The sequence below is a fragment of the Thermobia domestica genome, chromosome 2 (assembly GCF_964235325.1).
Source record: "Thermobia domestica chromosome 2, izTheDome1.hap1.1, whole genome shotgun sequence".
Classification (NCBI taxonomy): Eukaryota; Metazoa; Arthropoda; class Insecta; order Zygentoma; family Lepismatidae; genus Thermobia; species Thermobia domestica.
Window position 1 is genome coordinate 271,962,424 of NC_137455.1, and position 24,851 is coordinate 271,987,274.

General features: G+C 34.9%; 1 protein-coding gene across 4 annotated transcripts in view; it reads right to left on the reverse strand.

The window, feature by feature from the left end:
- Window positions 1-24,851, reverse strand: part of LOC145678500 (uncharacterized) — a 112,649-nt gene that overhangs the window by 10,068 nt on the left and 77,730 nt on the right. For 3 of the 4 annotated variants that reach the window (XM_081748711.1, XM_081748713.1, XM_081748712.1), the window contains exon 2: window positions 7,452-7,672. In XM_081748711.1, coding sequence (XP_081604837.1) covers window positions 7,452-7,672 — 221 coding nt within the window. Of the gene's footprint in view, window positions 1-5,224; window positions 5,400-7,451; window positions 7,673-24,851 lie in introns of those variants that run through there. The other variant, XM_081748714.1, reaches the window with a different exon arrangement.

Sequence of the window (24,851 nt, forward strand, 5' to 3'; positions counted from 1 at the left end):
TGTTGACGACAAAGACGAATAGATTATCTATTTATAACCAGTGAATCTACGTCCTGATTCAATGTTTTGGTAACAGCAGTTAAAATATGAACCACATCTCTGCCACTAACTTTGCATTTATGCACAGCTGCAACAAGTTTCGATCTCTCTTTTTCCAGTAGGACAATGTCAGCTCCAATCATGCATCGAGGTCGTCGTTTTTTCCTCTAACTAAGAAGATCCATTTCATCTTCCTCATTGTCAATGAGATCCAAAGCAGAAAAATGAGTCATGTCGAAAAGATCTTCCAGTTTTTTCAGAAAGTCTTCCTCCTTTTTCTTTTGTAATTCAGTTCGCTGAACAGATTTCTGCAAAGATCTGCATTCATTGTGAATTTTTTCCAATTTCTCTATCTGTGTTGAAATTTTTTAATTGAGATACGGGCCTATATATATATATATCCACTAAAGATGCACCACGACGTAAATTTTACTTTTCTAAGGTTGTAAAATAACACCCTGAGCATTTGTGCATTTGATGGTAACTTGGAACCAACAATTTTGCAATTGTCGTGCTCTAAAAGATAACAGATCGGTGCTCCTAGTTTCCATTGATGTAAAATATTCCCTTTTACTTCACTGGTCCTCAACTAACAACAGAACTGGGGAAACTTAGCAGAAACATAAAATCAAGCGCTTGTAGTTGAATAAACTTTATGCCAAAAACATATGAAATATAACATTTAGCCAATCAAAATAATTTATTTTCGTAGTACATTTAACTTTGTTCTGGAGTACGCTATAAGGAAAATCAAAGATAGCAACCAGGGCCTAGAGTTGACCGGTATTCACCAGGTTATGGCATATGCTGATGATGTAAATTTAATAGAGGATGATAGGAGAACAATAGAAAGAAATGCAGAGATCTTATTAAGCGCTTGCAGGGACATGGGTTGCAGAGAAAACTAAATACGTGGAAGTGCGTTGAGACCGTAATACAGCAACTTACAGAGGCGTTAAAATATTAAATAATACTTTTGATAAAGTGGATACTTTCAAATATCTAGGATCAATATTAACAGAGGAAAATCATATCCACGAAGAAATTAAATGTCGACTAAAAGCAGGGAATTCGTGTTACTATTCGGTTCAAAATCTCTTGTCGTCGCGAATTCTGTCGAGGAATTTGAAGCTTAAAATATACAAAACGATAATCATGCCTGTTGTTTTGTATGGCTGCGAAACATGGTCACTTACTCTGAGGGAAGAACATAGACTGAAAGTATTTGAGAACAAGATCCTGAGACGAATATTCGGGCCCAAGAGGAACGGGAATGGGGAATGGCGGAAACTTCATAACGAAGAACTAAATAATTTATACGGTTTACCAAACATTATTAGGGTCGTCAAGTCTAGGAGGCTTAGGTGGGCGGGCCATGTAGCTAGAATGGAAGAAAGTAAAAACGCTTTCAAAGTCTTGACTTGAAGACCAATCGGAAAACGACCATTAGGAAGACCTAGGCGCAGATGGGAGGACAATATTAAGATGGATCTCGCAGAGATTGGAATCCAAAGTAGAAACTGGATGCAGTTAGCTAAGGATAGAAGTCAGTGGAGAGCTTTTGTGAACGCGGCATTGAACCTCCGGGTTCCATAGGCCATAGAGTTAGTTAGTTAGTACATCTTACCTTACTATCTTTCCTTGAAAATCACAGAAAAGAGTTTGAAAATGTCGCTTGTAAATGCTGGTTATTATATCTTTATTGTTGCTTAAATCTATTGGATAATTCAAAAGCTCCCAATAAATGAACAAAAGCTTTAGTCTGTTTGCGGCACCATTTATACACATTCTCTTGGACTGAAATTTTGCAAAGGATAGTATTTTGACAAGTGGCACCAAATGAAAGTGTGTCCCAAAAAAAAAAAAAAAAAAAAAAACAATGTTGTAAAATAAGAACTACCCTAATATATACGCATTATGTATGCTATGAAAATGCCCTATTCAATATAGTCAGCGATCTGATTGGTCCAACTCATTTCTCCATAACTGTCTTGGTTTGAGGTCTGTTAATTAGACAATTACCTTTTGCCTTATTATAACAATTTAATAAAGCCTTTGGTTTGAGAGACCCGGGTTCGATTCCCGGCGGGAGCTCATGTGGTTCGGATTCCTCGTTAATTAGTAGGTCCCGTCTCATATAGCTTCGCTGCTGAAAGGGACGTTAAACTCAAAATCAAATCAACTCAACCAATTTAATAAAATGGATACACAATATCCATTCTGAACACTAATCTTTAGTGTATTTTACTAAATCTGATTTGAACTAACAAAGTCTCAAAGCTAGCAGAAAATAATATGTATTTGATTTAGTAACTAATGAATGTGCTGATCGGTATGCTTGTGATGAATGATGTTGGTAACCTTATTATTTTGCCTAAGTACTATATTTATCTTCTTTCTCATACTCACCCACAAATTTTAAGTAAGGAGGAATCTTACGTAATTTCCTGATTAAAACTCCAGTTCTAACAAGGTACATTCGCGAAGTATCCCCTCGGGATTCACGTAAAACTGATTTAAATGTAAAGTTCTCCATGGCTCAATGTATATTATACTAATTTTAGCGGCCCATATGGGTAATTTGCATATTTATGAGCCTTCATGTACCCGGAATTCAATCATACACTAGTATAACGCTCGGTCACAAAATTGCTTTTAGTTTCTTTAGATGTAACTGAACATTAATGTGGGCATATGCAAAACAAATTGGATCAAGTACTGCTTCTCTGACACATGTTATCCACACCGGCTGCCATCTTGGATCTGCCATATTGGATTCAACTTTCGGTTTTTCAAATGGAAATAGGTGCATGTGATACATCAAATTCATATAAAATGTTCTCGGAAATTCATTGGTGTTGTGAGTTTTACGGTAGCTTGTACCATTTGCGAGATATTACATGTTAAATCCCTCTAGGCACTTCGTGAATAGACATTGCAGAGTAATATCAGTTACGCTTACGTTTTAGATGTGGACAAATCAAAACAATTTCTAACTGGAAAAGTACTGTAGGTATAAACAAACTCTCTACAACATTGGTGTCATAATCTTACAACATTTTTGTGAGTGATTGTTATTACTTTCATGTTATACTATAACAAGGAAGTATTGTATTACGAACAAAATGCCTAATGTAAATCTAGATACGACCAGATTTTGGTGAAGATCTACCATATCCTATTTACGTCTGTGTGTCTGTATGTATGTACGTTCAGGAAACATTTCGTAAACGATAAATCATGTAAGAGATCATATATACATACAGGGCCCTGCACAACTTTTCAATTGATTGAATTTGTGAAGTGCCTCACATTTAACATGCAATATCTTGCAAATGGTACAACCTATCGTAAAATTTACTACACCAATGAATTTCCGAGAAAATTTTATATGAATTTGACGTATCACATGCACCTACTCCCATTTGAAATACCGAAAGTTGAATCCAATATGGCGGATCTAAGATGGCGGCTGGTGTGGATAAGACGTGTCAGAGAAGCAGTACTTGATCCAATTTGTTTTGCATATGTCCACATTCATGTTCAGTTCCATCTAAAGAAACTAAAAGCAATTTTGTGACCAAGCGTTATAGTAGTGTATGAATTCCGGATATATGAAGGCCCATAAATATGCAAATTACCCGTATGAGCCGCTAAAATTACTACAATACACTTTGGGCCACGGAGAACTTTGCATTTAAATCAATTTTAGACGAACCCCGAGGGGACACTTCGCGAATGTACCTTGTAGGCTTTATACAGAAACAATGAATTCATATAAATAATAGCGCACATCATCTAATTCCTATGAGTTAGGGATTTTACTTCCAAATATTCATATGTAGAACTAGATTAGCCAAAATCAGAGATAACGGAGTATCCATGCCTAATCCCTCTACTCAAACGCAAAAATACTGCATGTTGTACAGCATTCCAACAACTTTGATATTACATTTAGCGGCATGCAACTTTCTTATATACAGAATAAGAGTTACGCATTCAAAAGCGATATTTAATGGAATAGACTAGTAAACACAAACAATACCCATATAGGATATTTTAAAAATAGTTTGCACTGGATAATTACAAATTTTTTGACTCTCTTCACGATTGTTCATCACACAATGTAGGAGGATATTGTATAACTGGTTGAAGAAAAAAATGAGAAGCTAATAATTACTAAGTGAGATGGCACTGTTTTGTTATAATAGATTTCAAAGAAACATCCGGTTCACGAATTCTGTAAGATAACAAGCAATGGCAAATATTGACAGCGTACATTGTTTTAATTTGATGATAATGTTTCATGTTTATCCCAATTTTTCACTTTAAATAATAATAATAATAATAATAATAATAATAATAATAATAATAATAATAATAATAATAATAATAATAATAATAATAATAATAATAATAATAATAATAATTGTTAACAGAAGTATTCTAAAATACACCTACTCTTGAACACAGATATCCTGTAGTAACGCCACGAAATAGCACAGTTCTGTAATGAATCAATCATTCCACTGCCAAACTCTTGTAGTATTTGCTCCACTATTGTTTTGCTATTCTTTCTAATGCTCTTCCAAATAATTACAATAAAAGAAAGAGTATGTTCTCATATATACGAATGATTAGCACTCAGGTAATGTTCGAATTTCTTGTGCGGATACAAGGCTTTCTATGTTGACTTAGGATAGGATTGTAATGCACATTAAAAGTATGGATTAATAGATATTAACGTCAATCTAGAAAGCCAAAAATGAATAATAAATGAAGCTAATGCACTAATTAAACGTCACACAACTTTAAAATACTGCATGGTTAGTTACAGACTTCAATAGGCCGTAACGCTAAGCTTTTTAGAAAAAAGATAATATCGCAAGATCGAGTTACTGGATATGAAAAGAAAAGAACGATATTCCTGTGCACATTTGCATCCATATTCCATTTTAAAAAAAAAAAATCCTACCATCTTTTCACTGTAACTTCTTATTCATGGTGATTTACCTAGAATGCATTCTTTTTTTTTAAAAAAAAAAAAAAAAACTTTAACGTATCTCAAGTTCAGAAAATTAAAATTTAGGTTTCCTTTTAATCAATAAAACAGTCTATGAATGAATATGTAGATTCTGCGTTTCGGATCATTTTGCATTCGGAACGAAGATTGTAATTTGCTTACCTCTTGTACTGAAGAACACTGAATACTTTTCTTGAGATAACCCGTAACGATAGAAAAGGGACTGTCGTGATATTTTCCGTTCATATTTCCATATGAAGTGTACCAAAGAAACATGAAGGAACTGTCAGCTTGAAAGAAGCTATATCAAGGTTGTCTAAACTTTTATAATTTGTTATAACATATTTAGAAAGCTGCTAAGGAACAAATTTAACAATAAGTATAAATTGATAATTGTCAATTGAACTTATATTTAGGCTAAAACAGTATTACTAAATTTTACTATCAGCGCAGTATGGTAGTTTTAATGTAAAGGTTTCCATAATTTTCTCGTAAACAACGCTATTGCGTTTTTTTTATCCTTCTCAATTAGGTTAATGATTTTACACTAAAATGAAGCAAGATATTTTCCTTTTCTGAAAATTCCTTCAAGGGCAAGATGTTGAAAAATTCACAGCCCAACTCTGAAGAAATGCACGTGGAATGATGAAATTACAGTTATTCTATATACTCCTCCGAAATTCAATACACTTCCTTGTACTGTGCTCCAATTTTTGCAGATCAGTTAAAAAAAATGAAGACTGTTCCTCACACTATTGTTCCGTAGCATAATCACTTCCTTATCAGATCCTTATCCAAAATAGCATTCTTTCAACTGTTGTTTGAGTTTGGAGAATAAGTAAGTCTGAAGGACGAGACGTGAGGAATAAGAAGGATGATGTAGACATTAAAACCCTAGATCATGCAATGTAAGTTGTGTTTCCGGTGCTCGATGGACAAGAGCATTGTCCTGAAGGAACAGAATTCCTTTTTTCAATTTTCCGCGACATTGCATTCAATTTGTCTTTCAGTCATGTGAGGTCTAATGCAGAGTAATACTCTGAATTAAATGTCTTACTCTTGGGCAGATAGTCAATGTGTACAACTCCATCTTTATCCAAGAAGAATGTTGCAAACGATTCCCAGCCAACTTCTGTTTCTGGAACTTCTTGGGACGAGGGAAACCTGACTTCTGCCACTACGTTGACTGTTATTTCGTTTCAGAATCGTAGTGGTACAACAATGTTCCTTCCATAATTACTATTTGTGAAAAAATGATCAACATTACAGTCAAAATGGGAGATGACTTCCTTTGGTGCCCTCGCTCTTTCATGCTTTTGATCTGCTAAAAGATGCTGCTGAGAACTTAAACAATCCAAATCATTATAAATTATGCTACCGACGCGTTCCCGAGAAATGCCCATAATTTCAACCATTTGTTTTGCTGAGATTCTGCATGTTTCAAGAATAATGTTATAAATTTTATCCACGATTTCGGGGACAGTCGCCGTTTTTGGTCTTCCTGCAAGTGACGCATCATCTGTTAAGAAATCACTACGTTTAATTACGCAACCTACTTCTTCACCACCGCATATGACGAAGGAGAGTTCTGTAGTGTTTTACTGATTTTCTCATGAATTTACTTCGGTAACTTTCCTTGGTAGAACAAAAATTTGATGACAACTCTGATCTGATGTTCGTCAAATTTACTAGTTGAGCATACATGATCACTTCAAGGCATGAAAAAACAATAAAAAATTTGTTATTAACATGAAAATTTGTATTTGTACATATAGAGATAGGTTCTTTAAAACAACGTAGCTTCATTACTCTACCTGCATTCCTTCTGGGTTGGGCTGAAAATTTTCAGCAGCTCTTCGTACATAGCATTTTAATATTATTACATTTTAAAATAATTTCTAAGGAGTTGGCAAATTTTCGGAAAACCTGGATAACAATTGACATACTCTCTAAATAGGAAGATTACGAATATTTATAGAATAAAATGGCAACATTGATTTTACAACATTTGCTACAAGTGTTGGTTTTCATATGTATTATACTTGTTACTAAACACAAGCTACATTAAGTTTATACATATGCATTGTACACCAAATCATCATTGTCAGTGGTTCACACTATAGAAGAAAATTTCGAAAATCAAATTTTAAGAATATGCAGTATTATCATTATGAAGCAAAGTTGTACTATACACAAGCGGTCTTTGAAGTGTATTATCTCTTGTATTGTTATAATACGGATAACACAAGATATCACAAAAGTTTAATAATTAAAATTAGTGGCCCACTTATGAGAGGTTCAGCTTGCCTTTCTCCATTTCCGTTTATAAGCATTTGCAATAATGACTATTGTTAATACAAAGTAGTATCATTTTATGAAAAAAAAATACCTGTTCTTGAATTCCTGAAGAAAGTCCCTCCCTATTTGAAACATTTTCTTGTGATGGTGCTTTTTGTTCTGTGTGTCCTTGTATCGCCGAGTTTACAGCACCGGAAGTAGCTGAAACATTCTCTGGTGAGACAGCTTGTTCAGATGGAGACATGTTGGGTTGACTTCCTTGAAGAGCAGGAGGCTGTGAACCATCTTGAAGTTGCTTGTCAGACATGTCGTCTGGAAATAAGTTTTAAAGAAATATATATTTCTTTTTTAGTTATGGATAATTTAAAATGACCAACTTGGAAGTACTATACTTCTAAGAATGTAACATTAAACTCTATTCTTTGTAAAGTTTCAATACACGTTGTGTCGGAATAAAATAACATTCTATCTGAAAATTTGTTAATAGAGATAATGCCCTTTTTTGATAAGTCTGTCTCAGAAAGATAACTAAAGAAAGAATGTAGTAGCATCATCTAACTCTATTATACTTTTTTGTCACATGTTGCAGAGTTTTCTACAACTGTAATAATAATTTTTTTCAGTGCTGCGAACAGCTCATAGACAAAAATACAGCAATTTGTTAAAATAATTATACACTTAATTACAACTGACCAGAAAATTAATTCAAGCTGATTTAAAACAAGATTCAAATCAAAAGAGCCAATTTCATAATATATCATTTTCAAAAGTACATAAATTCAAGTTCCATTTAACTACCATAAAGAATTAATCAACTTTGCTTAAAATTACACATCCAGTCAACAAAAAATCTAGGTTACTTTATTGTACTACTACTACTACTACTACTACTACTACTACTACTACTACTACTACTACTACTAATAATAATAATAATAATAATAATAATAATCCAATAGAGAGATTTATAATGTACGTATTTTAATACTATATGGAATAGCAATGGTTGTATTATTAACTTTCTTGTTGCAGATAATCTATTTTAATTCCTAATGAAAATGCACGTGAATTCCTACAATATTTTATAGAACATTTGCAACACAAAATTAATGTGAATTGATACTAAGCGTATTATAAACCTACATTTAACATTTCCCATAAACTTATACTATTTAATTGTATTTTAGAAATTTTAAATTTCGACATACTGGTCCTCGACATTACATTTTAGATTTCCAAACCATTATATATATATATATATATATATATATATATATATATATATATATATATATATATATATATATATATATATATATATATATATATATATATATAAGAATTAGAGAAGTTGTGACTAAATTGATAATTATAATTTCAGCTGTAATGAGACAATTGGGCTGCTGGGTGTTGGTTGGAGTTTAGCACTCCTTTTCAGCAACGAGGCTATACGAAACGTGGACCTACAGTTTGAGGTGGAACACGAGCTACCGTAATGCGTTCAAATTTCAAGACGCTCCCACTCGAAATCGACCCCGAGACCCCGTGTACCTAAGGCGCGCGCGCTAGCAACTAGATTAGCGGGGAGGGAGAATAATGAGAAAGTTGTTGCTTTGAAGTATAGTAAATCAAACAATTTTATATGAGTCAAATGCTTACGTATCTCTTACTGATTAACGTGTATGCCTTTGGTAACAGTGGTGTCGACTTTGATCCTTTGAATATCATAGAATTCCTGAGAATGTTTTAATTAGAGTTTGAGATAATTGGAAAATTACTTTTACCACACAGCAAAGCTCGGTTTCGGAAGCCACAAATAGCGGCTGTGGAAACCAAGGAAAACCAAGGAAAACTCTTCTGGTCAGTGATAGTCTTGCGTAGGCCGTAACGTTGGAGAGTTTAGTTCTAGCAATGGTGGCGATAACGACCTGCAGATACCACAGACCCCGCGATACCCGTTCTTCACCCATAATTGTTATACAACAATAAGATCTTCTTAAATGATGCAGGCAGAAATTCAATCGTATAATCAAATTTTAATGCTTCCATGTTCAATAAAGAAAATACTTTGTATGATGCTGTTTTGAATGCAGTTAAAGTAAATAAATAAATTAACAAAACATGATCGGCATTTCAACCAGTTTTAAAATTAGCATACCCCGTCCCAGTCATACAGATCGGCATATGTCAAATGATCCTCGGAACATTTTATTTCAAGATGTTTGCTTCCTGATTTTAACTTATTAATAACTAAACTCTTTAACAATGTACATACATTATTACACATAAATTCAATCCATTCCTTATGAATTGATATCCCACATCATCACTTGGAAACCTATTTGCTCTTTTTTACAGAAAAGGAAAAATATTTTACAAGTACTGTGTGTAAAAAGGTATTATAAAATGATATGCGAGGTATTAGGTTCTCATGAAAGCAAAGGAGAAAAATGAAACAATTTATGTTACTTGCAATTTTGAAAACGGAAAATACGTAATACTTGTGCCTCACATCAGAATTTAAAGAATGCCTTCAAAGTAAAGAATCACTGGAGCATGGGCACCCGAAGGGGGCGCTCCCCTAGCTCACGAAAAGTATAAAAACTACATAGGAACCGTGGAGATGCCCCCCCCCCCCTTAGAAAATTTTCTTCAGGCGACCATGCACTGGAGTATTGTTTGATGAGACATTCTGTTGAAAAGAGCCAAATCAGTTTCACGCCCACTGAGTTTCAGCATTATGAAAATGAAATTAAATTCTAGTTTAACGTCCCAATATTATGCCTTTTAGGCTAAAGAAACAGATGATTAATAAAGTGAATGATTGTGAAATTAAGTTTTTAGTGGTCCTCTACCGGGAATCGAACCTGAGAAGTTCTAGTATTAGTTTCTTGTTGAATTAATTATGATTTAATTAACGAGTTTAGTTTACCAAAATTATTCTTGATATACTTACTCTGTCTCTCCGTGTACCCATTCGAAAGACATAGAAATCTCAAGAACTAACATATCACTCAATAAGTTCGTAGGATGTCATACAGATGTCGCCACTATTCACAAATCCATACGATGTTTAAGAAGCTCTAACCTTAAGTTGATTTGATTTGGAGTTCAACGTTCCTTTCAGCAGCGAGACTATATGAGACGGGACCTACCGATTAAGGTGGAATTCAAACCACATGAGCTTCCGCCGATGATCGAACCCGGAGCTCCCACGCAAAGGCGCGTATGCTAACCGCTTAGCCACGAAGGAGCTCGCTCTAACCTTCAAATGATACGTGTCATAATTTCACAACAACCATCAATAGCGAATATTATATGGCGTTATGCTTTTTAAGGAACAAATTCCAAAAAAAAAAAAAAAAAAAAAAGACTCCAAATGAAGAAGTGATTTTTCACCAAGACAATGCACCTGTCACTAAACGACCGCAACAATGGCAAAACTGCACGAATTGCACTTTGAATTGCTTCCTTATCCACCGTACTCTCCAGATCTGGCTCTCAGAAACCATACCTGTTTGCAGACCTAAAAATAATCCAGGGAAAGAGATTCGGCTCCAATAAAGAAGTGATTGCCGAAAATGAAGCCAAAGATAAACCGTTCTACTAAAAAAATGGCATCGAAATGTTATAGAAGCGTTGGGATGCATGTATCACCCTTGAAGTAGGCTATATTGATGAATAAATTCGAATTTTGCCTAAAAGTTGATGTTTTTATTAGTTATCCTACGAACTTCTTGAGATGTTCTTCTTAATGGATCACCATGAACTTTTTGATCAGGATGTAGGCAGGGACGGACCAAGGTAAAATTTTCACCCGGGCAAAGTGACTTTTTGGCACCCACCTAGTCCTAGCTTACATTTTAGATTTTATTACAGTAATTTTAATATTTTAAAAACACTTTTCAAACAGAAAAATTAGTAAACAATATACATATGGTATCAATTACATTGTGTTTATTATTATTATTATTATTATTATTATTATTATTATTATTATTATTATTATTATTATTATTATTATTATTATTTATGTACCGATATGTACAAACAAAACTAATATCAACAGCATTTATTGAATACTACTAATGGTGACATGATCACTGCTATATCGTAAATTGTTTTGCTATATGAATAACATCAGGAGACATTCTACCATATATCCGACTATGTAACAATCTATTCTAATAACGTGAAATACCAATAAATACATTTCACATATATTGAACGTGTTTAACGCACAGCAATATAATTAATCCTTTTTATGTAGGTTCTAGTAGTTCAAATCATAGCATTCATAAAACGTATCTCATGAATTTGTACAAAAGCTGAACACGCTTACAAAACTAAAACTTAACAACACGTTTTGTCAAGTATTTGAAATCCTTTAACTTTTGTAAATTTTGTAAGTAAGTAAACTATATCAAATCAATTTAGGGAACTTTATGAGAAAGCGTCCATATCTTTTCATTCCATAAAAATAGTACCTTAAAATCTAGAATAATTTACACAAATTGTTTTCCTAATTTTGCAACGTTTGGCCTCAGGCGAGATAATTAATAGTCTAACAAACCTTAAGAAACAAGAATTTTAGGAATGATAAAAAAAAATGGATCAAAAGATTGCGATCTTGGCCAATAATTAGATGTTGGGTCAGGAGCTACAAAATTTTTGAACGGCCTCTAGATCAATCCAGTTTCCGTATATTTTACGGAATAAGCACATCATACTGAGTTAAGTGGTAGTTTTGGTTTGGATACACTATATGCAGTTCTCCAGATATAAGACGCACAAGAAAACGTTTGGTTGAATGAAATATATTGGATTTTTTGGATCAGGGATCACAAAAATTTTAAATGGCCCCTAAATCGAGATTTCATATTTTTTACGGAATAAGCTCTTCTTACTGAGTTAAGTGGTAGGTTTAGTTTGCCTACAGTAGACCCTATATGTAGTTCTCCAGATCTGAGGCCTACAATTCAATTTATAATTAAATGAAAAACATTGGATATTTTGGTTCAGGGCCCACAACATTTTTGGACGGCCCCTAAATCGAGATTTCATATTTTTTCCGGAATAAGCACATCATACTGAGTTAATAGGTAGTTTTGATTTGGCTGCACTATATGTAATTCTCGAGATATAAGGCGTACAAGAAAATGCTTGATTTCATGTTTTGGATCAGTTGCCACAAAATTTTTGAATGGCCCCTAAATCAAGACTTTGTACCTTTTACGGAATAAGGACATAATACTGAGTTAAGTGGTAGTGTTGGCTTCGCTGCACTATATGTAGTTCTCCAGATATAAGGCGTACAAGAAAATATTTGATTGAATGAAATATATTGGATTTTTTGGATTAGGGACCACAAAAATTTTGAATAGTTCCTAAATCGAGATTTCACATTTTTTACGGAATAAGCACACCATACTGAGTTAAGTGGTAGTTTTGCTTTGTAATATATATAAGGCGTACAAGAAGATTTGTAATTGAATGAAATATATTGGATTTTTTTGGATCAGGTTCCACAAAAAATTTTAATGGTCCCTAAAGCGAGTTTTTTTTTTTTTTTTTTTTTTTTTCGGAATAAGCACATCATACTGAGTTAAGTAATAGTTCTGGTTTGGCTACACTATATGTAGTTCTCCAGATATAAGGGCTACAAGAAAATTTCTGTCTGAAATATATTGGATCTTTTGATCCACAAACTAAGTAAGTTAAATTCCAGTATTACTGAGAATTAGCAACAAATTATACAATTTTAAATACATTTCTTTTCACAGAACCCCCTGGTACTATGAAATTCTCTTCTTCCATGTTGGAAAGACGATACAATTGACGTTACTTTACAAGAATATAAACAAAAAAGTCAGTAAAAAGCACATTATAAAGTTTAATTTTTGAGGCTCGTTTTGGCGCTCCCTGACTGTGGTGCCCCGGATAGTTGTCCGGCCTATGTCCGCCCCTGGATGTAGGGGGGGGGGGTCAGAAGTTAGGAATCAGCTCGTTGATGGAAGTGATACATCCAGTTGATCCCAAGATATGCCCAAACAAAAATTCGGCCTCCCATGTATTCCTATTGGAGTATTATGGATATCATCCTTGCTTGCTAGACTACCCGCAGCGCTGTTGAGATTTTAGTATAATGCTCAGGATGCAAAACACTAATCTGTCCGTGGAATACATTGCTAAAATGAAAAATAAATGACTTTCTAATTGACAAATCTAAAGAACCTAAATATTTTCTATTTTCAAATATTCATTCAGTTTAAAATGTACTTCATTTAATTTGAGATAAAACGTTAAATTTAAGCCTACGCTTGGTAAAGTTTAACGTATTAAAGAGTATGGTTTACCAAAAACCAAACACCTTTACGTAGTGTACACATTGACACTGTTACTTGTTTTAACCCTTATCCGGGCAACCGGGGCCTCCCAGGCCCAGTAGCTTCATTTTTCTAAAATTTCTCAATAACCATACATATTTCGAAGACATAAAATACTGAATTCTTCTATCTTTCGTCGAAGTTAAAATCATGAACATATCGAGTTGGTAAAGCTTTTTTTTTTTTTTTTTTAATTTGAAAATCTTTTCCTGACGTAACCGGGTAACCGGGGCCTAGGAGGCCCCGTATAACTTTAGTGAAATTCCTGTCAAATATTAGATCAAATTGTCACATAATTATATATTGAACACATGACTATTGTAACCTTTAGTCGGAACAGTATGCGGCACACAGACATTGAATTTTGAGTGTTCTGCACTTAAAATATACGGTGTATACTGGGTCTGACAGGCCCCGGTTGCCCGTTTACGTTACAAAAATGTCTGGACTGGATTTGCTATTCTGCTTGGTCGGCTTACAAAAGCGTGACACGAAGTTTCGCTACTTGACAAAAATATATACCGGTACATTCTAAACTAATCTGAACAGTAAGTGACAATAGGCATTGATTTTGTGTATTTTGCACTTAAAATATATACTGGGCCTCACAGGCCCCGGTTGTCCGTTTACGTTACAAAAATGTCTTGCCCGGATAAGGGTTAAACTCGAAGAAATCAACCCAAATAATGGATACTTTCATTTGTGCAACGTTTTAAACTTACATCACACCCATCCAACCATGCTTGTTTACAAATAAAATCTAAAATGAGAGTAAAGAAAGGGGTAGGTCAGCATAAGCGAAGAGCAAAGGAGGAAGGGTCAGGAACAACAATCAAATGATTTACTTGGATTGATTGAATTTTGAGTTTAACGTCCATTTCAGCAGAAGGCTAGATGAGACGGGACCTACTGATTAACGTAGAATTCGAATCACATGAGCTTCCGCCGGGAATCAAAGGATTGACTTTGTATACATATAGAATGTATAGTTATAAAAGAAAATGCTCCCCATTGGCTCTTCCCCACTCTACTTAAATATCCCTTTCACGCACTATAGAATCACATACATGGCTTTCTTCAACTTAGATTTTACTGATTGATTATCTTTTTTCATTAATTTATGGACAATAAGTTCCTCAAACACGCTATGCTTTAGACTTAAACAATAATATGTAAAGAGTCGCGATGGCTCAGTGGTAGAGCGTTTACCTCTGATGCATGAGGTCCTTGGTTCGATCCAAGTTAGTTTTGTGGTGGACAAACACCGTGTGCATGGGGTTTCTGGGGTTCTCCCGTTTCCTCCCACTTTCTTCATTCTATCCTCTCCAGAGTCCGATCAAGCAGCAAACTGTCGATTATATTCGTGTGCGAATTATTCGGTTTGTGGGTTAGTTAGTTGGTTGATTTGGAGTTTCACGTCCCTTTCAGCACTGAGGCTATATGAAACTTGAACCTGCAGCTTACCGGGGAATCCGAACCACATGACCTTCTGGCGGGAATCAAACCCGTGTCTCTCGGTAACGCTAACCATATAGCCACGAAAGAGTTCAGCGGGTTATGTGCATAGTATATTGTTATTTACGTCGATGAACGTGTTCGAAATATTGAAACAAGAAATTTCGAATGTGTGTGAAGTAGAGATGCAAGGGCTCGGAAAAAAACCGGCTTTTTTGAAAAAAAAAAAAAACTCGTTTTTTTCTGCTTCGCTTTTTTGCTTGGGAAATTTTGAGTTTTTTTCAAAATTCTGCTTTAAATTGATAAAGCAGACTTTGTTTCGCTTCTCTATAACACAAAAAGTCATTTAATTAGTGGTTGATGCCGATAATAATATAAAACCTCGAATATAAACCATGAATTTCGAAAAGATATTTTAAACAATTTTACTTCAACATTTTTACATTATGAATTCCAAAGGATTAACCAATGTATATAATAAGATGTTTTAACCTCCTATATACAAAAGTAAGCAGAGTTGGCAAGAACCATGGTTGTTTCTGAAAATGCCAAAAACCCGTTTTGGGGGGGCAGTTTAAACCAGGCTTTTTTGGGGGTTTAAACCAGGTTTTTTGATTTAGATATTTTGCTTTATGTATTTATACTACATATTCACAGAAATAAGTTTGTTTCGCCTTGGTGTTATTATGCAACAACGGGGTTATGCTGGAAGGGGTCCTATAAGCTTAAAGAAGTCGGGTCAGTAAATTTCTTAAATTGAGAAACTCCCGCCCTAGCCATCAAGGAAAATCCCGTCATTCTTTTAAATGTAAAACAATAACGGGAAAATCCTGTTATTGCTTTCCATGTAAAATTTAAAGGTCAACGTATTATAATCAGTACGCTAAAACTGAGGTATTAAATTACAAATTTAGTATGTAGATATCACTGAATGTCCAATCCAAGCTAATGTTGGAAGCTACATAGGCAATCGATAAATTTTACCAATTTCAATCAATATATTTAAGCAACCTTGGCTTCTTTATAAAACAACAGGCATGCAGAAATATATAATTTGGTTTCGTTTCGTATGTTTAGGCTTAAAATCCTTACGTAATACCGAGGTTATCAAGGAGAAGACTTTCGCTTAAAGTGACATCCGAACCGCTACTTGGTTTACACATGAAAGAAGGGTTGTGGTTCGACTGAAAATTGAACATGGGACACCTTGATTAAAAGATGAAAAGGAAATAAGACTAATGCACATGGTTTGACATGTGGAAACGTCACCATGAAGTTCACACGATTCGCATTTTTGTTCTTTTTATTTTTTGGGTTTAAACCAGTTATTAAAAAAAAAGCTGGTGTAAACGAGCCAACCCTAAAAATAAAAACTTCTTCTTTTTAAAAAATATACAAATAACTAGCAAAATTGTATGTAGTATTTTTACTTCAAAATATTCCATACCCTCTTTTTGAAACAAAATAAAATTAAAATAAAACATAAGAGAAATATTTAGATTTATATGATACAGTTAAAGGCTGCACATCTGGAACTTTTGGTTCTGTATATTCTTGAAATTTTACAGTCAAGTTTTTTATAACCACCATCAAGGGCGCCCATCAGGGGGGGCAAGGGGGCGCTCGCCCCTTCTAGAGGAAAATGTTCTTCAGAATATCGGAAATCCAATAGAATTTTTACATTAGTTACGGCAAAATTTGAAGCTATTTTTGAAATGTCGCTTATACTTGCCCCTCCTTGGAAACCACAACATGAGCGCCCTTGACCACCATCACGATTTACCCAGTCCTAAAGTTTTCTGAATTTTTAACAAGAGAAATTCAACATATCATTACGGAACTCAAAAAAAAAAAAAAAAAAAAAAACTACGGAATATATTTAATTTAAGCTAAATACAACTGCACAACAAACATGAATAAGTGGTTGGCTTTTGCGCTTCTATCGGGAAGTCCGGGATTTAACCCAGCATTCGACCATTCTGACAAAGCTTTCCTTCATTCCATCTGTGAATGTAGAAATAGTGGCCGACTAGGAGTGTAGGAGTTGGTCGACTTCCTTTGTTATTGTTTTTAAATCGTTATTATTACTAATTACCAGCAGTGACGGTTTTGCGAAGGTTAGGGGATCGGTCTTTCGGGCTGAAGCCTGTTCCCCAAAGTTGCGGAATGTCTAAAACGAACGAAATATCTATTAGTTATGCCTTTACTCATAAACTTTAAGCTACTGTCAAATTAAAATTACGAATGTTTAGAAAACTAAACATTAGTAGTAAGAAAACCCCTCCCAAAGCAGTTTTTTAAATTCGCCACTGATTCTCAGTATAAAATGACCTTCAAGGTTGTATCCGGAAGATTACTACTAAACATATAAACGAAAGGAAATATTAGTTATGCCTGTACTCATAAACTTCAAGAACCTCCCAAATAAAATTAGGACTTTTTAGAAAACGAAACAATCAGAGAAACCCCTCCCAATATACTTTTCTAGATCCACTACTGATTATTTGTATAAATTGGTATTCAAGGTTGTATCTGGAAAATTATTGCTAAATCATTACACAACTACAGTATAACAGAAATGTGGAAGTACGGTTTGACGGACATATTGAAAAACGTATGCTTTGACGGATATATAGAAAAACGTAAGTTTAACTTTTGCGCTAGAAGCTAGAGTACTAAGCTCTTAGAAATGAAACACGGATGACAAACTAAAATGATCTAGAGAAGAAAAAAATGTCGATAACTCAAAAGTTAAAGTTAAATAGCCTGTAAAATTGCCCTCAAATACTACATTCGTCATGTTAGCTTTAATTCATAAAACATGTGCTCCATCCATCTTGATGGTGAATTACAGAGCTAAATATGGCATTTAGGTCATGGAATTCTTATCTAACTATAGGATATACTATAAGAAAGCTATTTAGATAGAAAAATCATTGAAAATGAAAAAAGCCAAAATTTCCAAAATTCTCGTTTTTTTTCATAAAAGCCGGCTTTTTATGTAAAAAAAAAAACATCGATTCAAAAAAGCCGGCCTTTTTGCATCTCTAGTGTGAAGTGAGCTTGCAGTTAGCAACGGTCGTATCAGATTATCAAAATTAGTTGTGGGTGTTATCTGGTTTATTAGAAAATTCAAGTTCATCTGCAAAATTATAAGGGACTTTTGGGACTATAAGGGACATAAGTTAAAACGTTATGGGTAAAATATAAATATTTTTTAAAAAGTTATCAAGGTACTATAGCAATTACTAATCTATTAAAATAAACAATAATATGTAAAGAGTCGCGGTGGCTCAGTGGTAGAGCGTTTACCTCTGATGCATGGAGTCCTTGGTTCGATCCAAGTGAGTTTTGTGGTGGACAAACACTCTGTGCATGGGGTTTCTGGGGTTCTCCCGTTTCCTCCCACTTTCTTCATTCCATCCTCTCATTCATTTCTCATCATCACCATGTCCTTTGGCTTTACCAGCATAACTGTGGATGGTAAAACTTAGATTTCATTCATTTCAATAACATATATAAGATTTTTCGTTTGTAAAAATAAGTGCATGAGATCCTGAATTACTTACTATTAAACATTCCAGACTGTTGATATTTTCCAAAATGCTGGAATTTTTTACAGAGTAATTTTTTAATTTCTCTAATAAACACCTGCAAAGTATTTTCTATCATGCTATTTCCTTTAGAGATACACGTGGCATCCGATCGTGGAAAAAAACAGCCGATCGTCCTGTTGAGGATGGATGTGATATAGGGTTGCAAACAGATCGCTATTTTATCGACTGACCGTATTTGTCAGACACACGAAAACCTTTTGACAATTTTCTCGTTGGCAGCGTATATAGTTATAATATACGGGATACGTGGAAAACTGCCTCTTTCGGTTCAGTAGTTTGTTTACAGGACCGGTTGGAGTGAAATGCGTTTTATAATAGACTCAACCTTATAGGTAAACAATATACGCCATGAAAATAAACTTTCAAAGAAAGAAAAAGTGAGAAAAAGATTGTTAGGAGTCAAACCCAAGTCTCCTGTTCAGTAGGCTCACGTCAATCCCCTACACTACCGATTTCCTTAGATTTTCGACTTCGTTCTTACTGCTCACATAATACTGGTACGTTGCGGCCGGCATCTGTGGGGAATTATATACCTCTATAATCGGAAACACACTTAATTGTTTGCATACTTCCACAAAATATACAAACACCAAATTTTGCATACTTGTTCGTCATGGGCTGTGAGTAATGGGAAAATTCCGATATCACGAAAAAGGCGACATTTTCCATGTAAATGAAGTGTCGAAATTTTTCGTCGTTTCGAAATGCTGGTTTTTAGAGTAGTTCCGCACACCATAGAAACGTCATATTTTGTCAGGCAGTGAAGCTAGGAACATAGTTTCTGATAGAAAAAAGAGAATTAAAATTCGTTTTAGTTTCGCGGCGCAAATCGAAAAAATGTGAAATTTGTAATGGCTGTATGTAGGACGTTGAAATTTCGAGATGATGTTTATTCTGATGCGTAGTTTGCGAATCCGCCCTTAAACTTGAAAAAATAGTCATGTTCGGTGTAAGAAAGTGCTAGGAATGTTATAAGGGGGCGTCTAATTCTACACAACTTGTAGATATGGTGGAATCACGAAATTGCGTTCAAGTGTGTAGGTTACAGGGCATGTGAGGGGAAAAATCCGACATGTTGGAAAAGCCGCCATCTTCGATTCAAAATGGCGGTTCAAAAATTTATAACCATGAAAATTGTAAGTTGTACTCTTGGTAGGTAAGCCAGGTTTCGCTATGTTATTAAGGACGTAGTTGAGTTTAAGTGAAGAAACAAATCATTGGAGAAGTCGCCATCTTTAATGCAAAATTGCCATATTTTTAAATTGCCTTCATTTGGAGTCTTATGTGGTATATTGAAGAGAATAAAACAAACAGAATACAACGTAGTAAGTTAGCTTCGCGGTAAAGTGTCTGCTTTCTGAGTAGCAGGTCTGGGTTCGATTCCCCGCTGAAGCTTCTTTTCTCTTACGTTTTTTTTCTTATCACCTTCCTTCGTTTTATCAAAATAGTTTCTCTTGGCATTGCGTGAACAAAATATTTTCGTTATTACAGACACAGACGAAAAGAATATATTTATACACTAACTGTTGATACAGTCTAGAAACTAGGCAGTATGTTCGTGTGAAGCTTCGAGACGATACTCAACTATTTAGAAAGAAACATATGTAGCTTTAGAGATGGGGCAACACCAGTGTTTCTTTCAGAAACAATGTTCCTGAGGATCACAGTTAGTATTCCCAGGGGCACTGCTCATAATATTCTATTTATTATTCTATTATACACGTATTATTTGGTCTCCTGCGGGGGCACTCTAAGAGCCCCAAGGAGGCAGTGTACCCCCCAAAAACATTTTGGAAAAAAACATTGAGCATCATTTCCACGATATAGTATACAGACGAGAAAAAAATACATTTTGTCTCGCGAGGATAGTGTGTGCTTCGAACCGGAAATAATTGCAAAAAATCTCCCTTTTTATACTGGTCGTTTAGATAGATGCGTATACCAAGTTTGAAGTCTATACAACAACTGAAAGAGTATATGATTATAACTTTTAAGGAAATACACACACACACATACACACACACACACACACACATATATATATATATATATATATATATATATATATATATATATATATATATATATATATATACGCACCTTTTGATAATTTTCTCGTTGGCAGCGTATATAGTTATAATATACGGGATACGTGGAAAAGTTTCTTTTTCGGTTCAGTAGTTTGTTTACAGGACCGGTTGGAGTGAAATGCGTTTTATAATAGACTCAACCTTATAGGCAAACAATATGTGTTATAAAAATAAACTTTCAAAGATAGAAAAAGTGAGAAAAAGATTGTTAGGAATCGAACCCAGGTCTCCTGTCCAGTAGGCTCACGTCCATCCCCTACACTACCGATTTCCTTAGATTTTCGACTTCGTTCTTACTGCTCACATAATACTGGTACGTTGCGGCCGGCATCTGTATGGAATTATATACCTCTATAATCGGAAACACACTTAATTGTTTGCATACTTCCACAAAACATACAAACACCAAATTTTGCATACTTGTTCGTCATGGGATGTGAGTAATGGGAAAATTCCGATATCAAGAAAAAGGCGACATTTTCCATGTAAATGAAGTGTCGAAATTTTTCGTCGTTTCGAAATGCTGGTTTTTAGAGTAGTTCCGCACACCATAGGAACGTCCTATTTTGTCAGGCAGTGAAGCTGGGAACATAGTTTATGATAGAAGAAAGAGCATTAAAATTCCTTTTCGTTTCGCGGCGCAAATCGAAAAAATGTGAAATTTGTAATGGCTGTATGTAGAACGTTGAAATTTCGAGGTGATGTTTATTCTGATGCGTAGTTTGCGAATCCGCCCTTAAACTTGAAAAAAATAGTCATGTTCGGTGTAAGAAAGTGCTAGGAATGTTATAAGGGGGCGTCTAATTCTACACAACTTGTAGATATGGTGGAATCACAAAATTGCGTTCAAGTGTGTAGATTACATCGCATGTGAGGGGAAAATTCCGACATGTTGGAAAAGTCGTCATCTTCGATTCAAAATGTCGGCTCAAAAATTATTAACCATGAAAATTGTAAGTTGTGCTCTTGGTAGGTAAGCCAGGTTTCACTATGTTATTAAGGACGTAGTTCAGTTTAAGTGGAGAAACAAATCATTGGAGAAGTCGCCATCTTGAATGCAAAATTGCTATATTTTTGAATTGCCTTCATTTGGACTCTTATGTGGTATATTGAGGAGAATAAATAAAACATAATTCAACGCAGTAAGTTAGCTCCGCGGTAAAGTGTCTGCTATCTGAGTAGCAGGTCTGGGTTCGATTCCCCGCCAAATCTTGTTTAATTTTACGTTTTTTTATCACGTTGCTTCGTTTTATCAAAATAGTTTCTGTTGGCATTGCGTGAACAAAATATTTTCGTTATTCCAGACATAGAAGAAAATAATTTATTTATACACTAACTGTTGATATCGTCTCGGAACTAGGCAGTATGTTCGAGACGATACTCAACTATTTAGAAAGAAACATATGTAGTTTTAGAGATGGGGCAACACCAGTGTTTCTTTCAGAAACAATGTTCCTGAGGATCACAATTAGTATTCCCAGGGGCACTGCTCATAGTATTCTATTTATTATTCTATTATACACGTATTATTTGGTCTCCTGCGGGGGCACTCTAAGAGCCCCAAGGAGGCAGTGTACCCCCCAAAAACATTTTGGAAAAAAAACATTAACCATCATTTCCACGATATAGTATACAGACGAGACAAAAATACATTTTGTCTCGCAAGGATAGTGTGCGCTTCGAACCGGAAATAATTGCAAACAATCTCCTTTTTTATACTGGTCGTTTAGATAGATGCGTATACCAAGTTTGAAGTCTATACCACAACTGAAAAAGTATAAGATTATAACTTTTAAGGAAATACACACACACACAGACACACACACACACACACATATATATATACGCACCTTTTGATAATTTTCTCGTTGGCAGCGTATATAGTTATAATATACGGGATACGTGGAAAAGTTTCTTTTTCGGTTCAGTAGTTTGTTTACAGGACCGGTTGGAGTGAAATGCGTTTTATAATAGACTCAACCTTATAGGCAAACAATATGTGCTATAAAAATAAATTTTCAAAGATAGAAAAAGTGAGAAAAAGATTGTTAGGAATCGAACCCAGGTCTCCTGTCCAGTAGGCTCACGTCAATCCCCTACACTACCGATTTCCTTAGATTTTCGACTTCGTTCTTACTGCTCACATAATACTGGTACGTTGCGGCCGGCATCTGTATGGAATTATATACCTCTATAATCGGAAACACACTTAATTGTTTGCATACTTCCACAAAACATACAAACACCAAATTTTGCATACTTGTTCGTCATGGGATGTGAGTAATGGGAAAATTCCGATATCAAGAAAAAGGCGACATTTTCCATGTAAATGAAGTGTCGAAATTTTTCGTCGTTTCGAAATGCTGGTTTTTAGAGTAGTTCCGCACACCATAGGAACGTCTTATTTTGTCAGGCAGTGAAGCTGGGAACATAGTTTATGATAGAAGAAAGAGCATTAAAATTCCTTTTCGTTTCGCGGCGCAAATCGAAAAAATGTGAAATTTGTAATGGCTGTATGTAGAACGTTGAAATTTCGAGGTGATGTTTATTCTGATGCGTAGTTTGCGAATCCGCCCTTAAACTTGAAAAAAATAGTCATGTTCGATGTAGGAAAGTGCTAGGAATGTTATAAGGGGGCGTCTAATTCTACACAACTTGTAGATATGGTGTAATCACGAAATTGCGTTCAAGTGTGTAGATTACAGCGCATGTGAGGGGAAAATTCCGACATGTTGGAAAAGTCGTCATCTTCTATTCAAAATGGCGGCTCAAAAATTTGTAACCATGAAAATTGTAAGTTGTGCTCTTGGTAGGTAAGCCAGGTTTCACTATGTTATTAAGGACGTAGTTCAGTTTAAGTGGAGAAACAAATCATTGGAGAAGTCGCCATCTTGAATGCAAAGTTGCTATATTTTTGAATTGCCTTCATTTGGACTCTTATGTGGTATATTGAGGAGAATAAATAAAACATAATTCAACGTAGTAAGTTAGCTCCGCGGTAAAGTGTCTGCTTTCTGAGTAGCAGGTCTGGGTTCGATTCCACGCCGAATCTTGTTTAATTTTACGTTTTTTTATCACGTTGCTTCGTTTTATCAAAATAGTTTCTGTTGGCATTGCGTGAGCAAAATATTTTCGTTATTCCAGACATAGACGAAAATAATATATTTATACACTAACTGTTGATATCGTCTCGGAACTAGGCAGTATGTTCGAGACGATACTCAACTATTTAGAAAGAAACATATGTAGTTTTAGAGATGGGGCAACACCAGTGTTTCTTTCAGAAACAATGTTCCTGAGGATCACAGTTAGTATTCCCAGGGGCACTGCTCATAGTATTCTATTTATTATTCTATTATACACGTATTATTTGGTCTCCTGCGGGGGCATTCTAAGAGCCCCAAGGAGGCAGTGTACCCCCCAAAAACATTTTGGAAAAAAACATTAACCATCATTTCCACGATATAGTATACAGACGAGACAAAAATACATTTTGTCTCGCGAGGATAGTGTGCGCTTCGAACCGGAAATAATTGCAAACAATCTCCTTTTTTATACTGGTCGTTTAGATAGATGCGTATACCAAGTTTGAAGTCTATACCACAACTGAAAAAGTATAAGATTATAACTTTTAAGGAAATACACACACACACAGACACACACACACACACACACACATATATATATACGCACCTTTTGATAATTTTCTCGTTGGCAGCGTATATAGTTATAATATACGGGATACGTGGAAAAGTTTCTTTTTCGGTTCAGTAGTTTGTTTACAGGACCGGTTGGAGTGAAATGCGTTTTATAATAGACTCAACCTTATAGGCAAACAATATGTGCTATAAAAATAAATTTTCAAAGATAGAAAAAGTGAGAAAAAGATTGTTAGGAATCGAACCCAGGTCTCCTGTCCAGTAGGCTCACGTCCATCCCCTAC